Source organism: Piliocolobus tephrosceles, unplaced genomic scaffold, assembly GCF_002776525.5.
Source record: "Piliocolobus tephrosceles isolate RC106 unplaced genomic scaffold, ASM277652v3 unscaffolded_27155, whole genome shotgun sequence".
Taxonomy (NCBI): Eukaryota; Metazoa; Chordata; class Mammalia; order Primates; family Cercopithecidae; genus Piliocolobus; species Piliocolobus tephrosceles.
The window spans coordinates 1-7,197 of NW_022310038.1; the positions used below are offsets into that span (position 1 = coordinate 1).

Sequence of the window (7,197 nt, forward strand, 5' to 3'; positions counted from 1 at the left end):
TGAGCCAGGCGTGGTGACACACACCTGTGGTCCCAACTACTCAGGAGGCTAAGATGGGAGGATTGCTTGAGCCAGGGAGATCAAGGCTGCGGTGGGCCATGTTTGAGCCACTACACTCCAGCCTGGGTGACAGAGCAAGATCCTGTAGCCTGGGTGCGGTGGCTCACGCTTGTAATCCCAGCACTTTGGGAGGCCGAGGTGGGTGGATCACAAAGTCAGGAGTTTGAGACCAGCCTGGCCAACATGGTGAAACCCCGTCTCTACTAAAGATACAAAAAATTAGCCAGGCGTGGTGGCACGTGCCTGTAATTCCAACTATTCGGGAGGCTGAGGCAGGAGAATCGCTTGAACCTGGGAGGCAGAGGTTGCAGTGAGCTGAGATCGTGCCATTGCACCCCCTATCCTGGGCGACAGGGTGAGATCCCATCTCAAAAAAAAAAGATCTGGTAAAAAAAGAAAAAAAAAAGGAACAAGGTCTTCCTATTGAAGTAAAAATGAAAATGAAATATTTTAGGTAGGAGGCTCTAAAGGTTCCCAGTATAAGGTACACTGCTTCCTCCACCATTCCCCCTCCCCTCCCTCACCCTCACTTGGGGAAATCCCTTGTCTCTAGATGGGCTTCAATTTCCCTACCCAACCTTCAGGCCAATGCCTGGGGAACAGGATCAATAAAAGGTCTTCTTTTTTTATTTTTATTTTTTTGAGACAGAATCTCACTATGTCACCCAGGCTGGAGTGCAGTTGCAGTGGCGTGATCTTGGCTCACGGCAACCTCTGCCTCCCGGTTTCAAGAGATTCTCCTGCAGCAGCTTCCCAAGTAGCTGGGATTGCAGGCATGTGCCACCACTTTCAGATAATTTTTGTATTTTAAGTAGAGACAGGATTTCACCATGTTGGCCAGGCGGATCTTGATCTCCTGACCTCAATTGATCCACCCGCCTCAGGCTCCCAAAGTGCTGGGATTACAGGCGTGAGCCACCACGCCCGGCCTAAGAAAAGGTCTTCAATCAATCAAAAAAGAAAGAAAAGAAAAGGTCTTCAATCCTTGCCCCAACAAGCTCCTCAACCACATCCTCCACCAGTAGCCTCTGAGACCTGGACCATCAATGGCAAAACTTCACTCTTCTTTAAAATTACTCTGGCTGGATGCAGTGGCTCACGCTTGTAATCTCAGCACTTTGGGAGACTGAGTTGGGCAGATCATTTGAGGTCAGGAGTTCCAGACCAGCTTGACCAACATGGTGAAACCCCGTCTCTACTAAAAATACAAAAAAATTAGCCGGACGTGGTTGCACATGCCTGTAATCCCAGTGCTGAACCAGCTCAGTAGGGGAGGCCCTGACCCAGTGGCGCTAGAGGAATTAAAGTCACACACACATAAAAATAGAGGTATGAAGTGGGAAATCATGGGTCTCACAGCCTTCAGAGCTGAGAGCCCCAAACAGAGATTTACCCACGTATTTATTAACAGCAATCCAGTCGTTAGCATTGTTTCCATAGATATTAAGTTAACTAAAAGTATCCCTTATGGGAAATGAAGGGATGGGCCGAATTAAAGGAATAAACTGGGCTAGTTAACTGCAGCAGGAGCATGTCCTTAAGGCACAGATTGCTCATGCTATTGTTTGTGACTTAAGAACGCCTTTAAGTGGTTTTCCACCCTGGGTGGGCCAGGTGTTCCTTGCCCTCTTTCCCGTAAACCCACAACCTTCCAGCATGGGCGTTAGGGCCATTATGAACATGTCATAGTGCTGCAGAGACTCTGTTTGTGGCCAGTTTGGGGACCAGTTTATGGCCAGATTTTGGGGGCCTGCTCCCAACATCCCAGTTACTTAGGAGGCTGAGGAAGGAGAATTGCTTGAACCCAGGAGACAGAGGTTGCTGTGAGCTGAAATTGTGCCACTGTGCTCCAGCCTGGGAGACAGAGCGAGACTCCGTCTCTAAATAAATAAATAAGTAAGTAAAGTAAAATAATCCCAACCCAATAGCCAAGTCCCAATCACATACCCTTGCCCTGCTGCTCCGTCATGGTCTTTGTCTTTTTATAAGCCTCCCCTTGGGCTCATGCAGTCAATGATAATCCTTGCATTATCATTAGGAAGAGAGTGCTCTGGGTTATAACATCTCAAACTTAGCTGCCTGCAGACCCAGTGGGGAGAACTACCGTGAGAACTCAAGTCCCCTCTGCTTATTCCCACCCGCCTTGATTAGGATAGACCAACTCACCCCCTACCATCCGGCCAGAAGGGGCTTTAGATCCTTGACTGACAATTGCCCACAGATGCATGGTAGTTCCATTTCCTCACTCTATCAGTTGGGGCCCAAGACTTTGAGCCTTGAGCCTTTGAGACTTGAGACCCAGAGTGACAGGCAATTCTAGCTTATGCCTCCACGTTGGGCCTTCAGTTTCCAAATCACAGAATTATACTATGAAAAAGCTGAAAAGAGTTCATGGATCATTTAGTCCAGACCTTTCACATCACGCTGGATGTTTACATAATTGATCCGAAGGCTCAGAGGGTCCTCTTTCTTTTCTCTTAAGTATGGGAATTAGGGTCAGGACTGGCAGGTGCAGGACTTGCCATGGCCATGCCCCTTAATCCCGGCAGTGCTGAGCAAGGCCTTCCATCCCAGCCCCTGATCCAGCCAGCTGTCTGACTGTGAGTCAGGATGGCAGAGGAAGGTGATGTGGACGAGGGGGATGTGTTCCTGGCATTTGCCCAGGGTCCCTCTCCTCCCAGGGGTCCCATGCGACGTGCCTTGGACAAGGCTTTCTTTATCTTCCTGGCCCTCTTCCTGACACTGCTGATGCTGGAGGTTGCTTATAAGCTGCTGTGGTCACTACCATGGGCAAAGTTAGGGGACTGGCTCCTGGGGACACCTCAGAAGGAGGAGGAGCTGGAATTGTGACCACCTTTCCTATAAACATCTTCTTTCCTCACCAAGGAGGTGAGAGGGGAGACAGGAGGGAAATGGGAGTGTTGGGGACTGTGGAGGAGATGCTTGGATAGCTTAGGGCAGCAGTTTTTTTTTGGTGGGGTGGGGGATGGAGTTTTGCTCTTGTTGCCGGGGCTGGAATGCAATGGCGCGATCTTGGCTCACTGCAACCTCTGCCTCCAGAGTTCAAGGGATTCTCCTGCCTCAGCCTCCTAAGTAGCTGGGATTACAGGCATGCGCCACCGCACCCGGCTAATTTTGTGTTTTTAGTAGAGACGGGGTTTCTCCATGTTGGTCAGGCTGATCTCCAACCCTGACCTCAGGTGATCTGCCCGCCTTGGCCTCCCAAAGTGCTGGGATTACAGGCGCGAGCCACTGTGCCCGGCCAGGGCAGCAATCTTAAATTCTACACCTATACTCAGGGAAATAATTTTGAAAAAGCATATACTCCTTCACATATCTTTAAGTAGGTATCTAAAAATTTTCATCATCAATTAAAATTGTGGCCGGGCACAGTGGCTCACGCCTGTAACCCCAGAACTTTGGGAGGCCGAGGCAGGGGGATCACCTGAGGTCAGGAGTTCAAGATCAGTCTGGCAAATATGGTGAAACCCTATGTCTACTAAAAATACAAAAATTAGCTGGGTAGGTTGGTGGGCACCTGATTGTGTGCCTCAGCGACTCGGAGGCTGAGGAGGAGAATCGCTTGAACCCTGGAGGCAGTTGCAGTGAGCCGAGATTGCACCATTGCACTCTGGCCTGGGTGATCAGAGTGAGACTCCTTCCAAAAATAAATAAATAAATAAAAATTGTTTCAAGGATGTAATTCTGGCATATTGAAAATATTCTTATTTATTTATTTATTTATTTATTTATTTATTTATTTATTTATTTATTTGAGGTGGAGTCTTGCTCTGTCTCCCAGGCTGCAGTGCAGTGTCACAATCTCAGCTCACTGCAACCTCTGCCTCTGGGGTTCAAGCGATTCTCCTGCTACAGCCTTCTGAGTAGCTGGGACCACAGGTGTGTACCAGCACGCCTGACTGATTTTTATATTTTTAGCAGAGACGGGGATTTCTCCATGTTGGCCAGGCCGGTCTCGAACTCTTTTTTTTGTTTTTTGAGACAGAGTCCTTCTGTCGCCCAGGCTGGAGTGCAGTGGCAGTGATCTCAGCTCACTGCAGCCTCTGCCTCCCAGATTCAAGCGATTCTTCTGTCTCAGGCCCCCAAATAGCTGGGACTACAGGTGTGCGCCACCATGCCCAGCCATTTTTGTATTTTTAGTAGAGATGGGGTTTCACTGTGTTGGCAAGGCTGGTCTGGAACTCCTGATGTCAAGTGATCCACCCACCTCAGCCTCCCAAAGTGCTGGGATTACAGGCGTGAGCCATTGCACCCAGCCTATTTATTTATTTATTGAGATGAGGTCTCACTATGTTGCCTAGGCTGGTCTGTACTCCTGAGATCAAGCAATCCACCCACCTCAACTTCCCAAAGTGCTAGGATTATAGGTGGTGAGCCACAGCATCTGGCCACATTTTATTTTAATTAATTAATTTATTTATTATTTAAAAAATTTTTTTAGTTTTTGAGACAGAGTCTTGCTCTGTCACCCAGGCTGGAGTGCAGTGTCAAAATCTCGGCTCACTGCAACCTCCACCTCCTGGGTTAAAGCGATTCTTCTGCCTCAGCCTCCCGAGTAGCTGGGACTACAGGTGCCAGCCACAACACCCAGCTAATTTTTGTATTTTTAGTAGAGAAAGGGTGTCACGGCCGGGCGCAGTGGCTCAAGCCTGTAATCCCAGCACTTTGGGAGGCCGAGACGGGCGGATCACGAGGTCAGGAGATCAAGACCATCCTGGCTAACACGATGAAACCCCGTCTCTACTAAAAATACAAAAACTAGCTGGGCGAGGTGGCGGGCACCTGTAGTCTCAGCTACTCGGGAGGCTGAGGCAGGAGAATGGCGTAAACCCGGGAGGCGGAGCTTGCAGTGAGCTGAGATTCGGCCACTGCACTCCAGTCCGGTCGACAGAGCAAGACTCTGCCTCAAAAAAAAAAAAAAAGAAAAAGAAAAAAGAAAAGAAAAAAAGAAAAAGAAAAAAGAGAAGGGGTGTCACCATATTGGCCAGTCTGGTCTTGAACTCCTAGACCTCGTGATCTGCCCACCTCGGCCTCCCAAAGTGCTGGAATTACAGGCATGAGCCACCGCGCCTGACCTATTTATTTTTGTGAGACAGAGTCTCTCTATGTTGCCCAGGCTGGAGTGCAGCGGTGCAATGTTGGCTCACGACAACCTCCGCCTCCCAGGTTCAAGCAATTCTCCTGCTTCAGCCTCCCAAACAACTGGGACTATAGGTGTCCGCCATTGCACCCAGCTAATTTTTTTGTAATTTTAGTAGAGACGGGGTTTCATCATGTTGGCCAGGCTGGTCTCGAACTCCTGTCTTCAGGTGATCCACCCACCTCAGCCTCCCAAGTGCTGGGATTTCAGGTGTGAGCCACCACGCCTGGCCTATTTTTTTATTTTTTGAGACAGAGTCTTGCTCTGTCACCCAGGCTGGAGTGCAGTGGCACGATCTTGGCTTAACTGCAAACTTTGCCTCCCAAATTCAAGGGATTCTCCTGCCTCAGCTCCCAAGTAGCTGGGATTACAGGCACCCACAACCACACCTGGTTAATTTTTTGTATCTTTAGTAGAGACGAGGTTTCACCATGTTGGTCAGGCTGGTCTCAAACTCCTGACCTCAAGTGACCTGCCCACCTTGGCCTCCCAAAGTGCTAGGATTACAGGCATGAGTCACCATGCCTGGCCCGGCATTTTAAAATAAAACAATTAGATCACCATTTATTGTCCAGTGGAACTGAAATATCATAGTGAAGCCGGGTGCAGTGCTTCACACCTGTAATCCCAGCACTTTGGGAGGCCGAGTTGGGTGGATCACGAGACCAGCCTGGCCAATATGCCGAAAACCCATCTCTACTATAAAAAAAAAAAAAAAAAAAAATACAAAAATTTAGCTGGGCATGGTGTCATGGGCCTGTATTCCCATCTGCTCAGGAGGCTGAGGCAGGAGAATCGCTTAAACCTGGGAGGGGGAGGTTGCAGTGAGCCAAGATTGTGCCATTACACTCCAGCCTGGGTGACGGAGCAAGACTCCGTCTGAAAAAAAAAAAAAGTATAAATAAGTTCTTACCAGTTGGGAATCATTCCTTTTTTTCTTTCATTGCCTCTTTTCTCCTTGAGCTCCTACTACTATTCCACTTCCCCACAAACTTTATGCTTTTATACTTGAAAGTCCTTTATTGACCAAACTTTTACATCTTCCTGCATATACATATATATTAATGGAGATGAAAAATATCTTTCTTGTGTTTTTAAGACTCTAGTTGTTAAAAATTATTCTGGAGTAACTGTTACAATTATTGTAAGAACAGAATGTTCTTATAAACATGTGATCGTACACATTTTTTTTTTTTTTGGAAGGAGTCTTGCTCTTTCACCCAAGCTGGAGTGCAGTGGTGGGATCTCGGCTCATGCAAGCTCCGCCTCCCGGGTTCATGCCATTCTCCTGCCTCAGCTTCCTAAGTAGCTAGGACTACAAGGCGCCTGCCACCAAGCGCAGCTAATCTTCTTCTTCTTCTTTTTTTTTTTGTATTTTTAGTAGAGACGGGGTTTCACCATGTTAGCCAGGGTGGTCTCGATCTCCTGACCTCGTGATCCGCCTGCCTCGGCCTCCCAAAGTGCTGGGATTACAGGCGTGAGCCACCGCGCCTGGCTGATGGTACACATTTTTATAACTGTTAAAAAGAAATGTTTAATAAGATAGTAGTCTGGGAGTGGCGGTTCATCCCCATAACCCAGCACTTTGAGACGCTGAGGTGGGAGGATTGCTTGAGGCCAGGAGCTCAAGATCTATCTGGGCAACATAGTGAGACTCTGTTGCCGGGCGCCGTGGCTCAAGCCTGTAATCCCAGCACTTTGGGACGCCGAGACGGGCGGATCACGAGGTCAGGAGATCGAGACCATCCTGGCTAACACGGTGAAACCCCGTCTCTACTAAAAAATACACACACACACACACACAAAAACAAACTAGCCAGGCGAGGTGGCGGGCGCCTGTAGTCCCAGCTACTCGGGAGGCTGAGGCAGGAGAATGGCCTAAACCAGGGAGGTGGAGCTTGCAGTGAGCTGAGATCCGGCCACTGCACTCCAGCCTGTGCGACAGAGCGAGACTCCATCTCAAAAAAAAAAAAAAA

The 7,197-nt window shown here is 48.6% G+C and overlaps 1 protein-coding gene across 1 annotated transcript; it reads left to right on the forward strand.

Annotated features, from left to right (window-relative positions):
• The first annotated feature begins 2,670 nt into the window (after nt 1–2,670).
• On the forward strand, nt 2,671–2,910 carry LOC116418639 (small integral membrane protein 40). Its single transcript, XM_031935063.1, has one exon. It carries the CDS (start codon nt 2,671–2,673, stop codon nt 2,908–2,910), a length of 240 nt encoding a protein of 79 aa, XP_031790923.1.
• Nucleotides 2,911–7,197: the final 4,287 nt, after the last annotated feature.

Bases quoted from the DNA above. Each gene is read 5' to 3' on its own strand.
- LOC116418639 (XM_031935063.1), top strand. From the start codon at position 2,671: ATGGCAGAGGAAGGTGATGTGGACGAGGGGGATGTGTTCCTGGCATTT.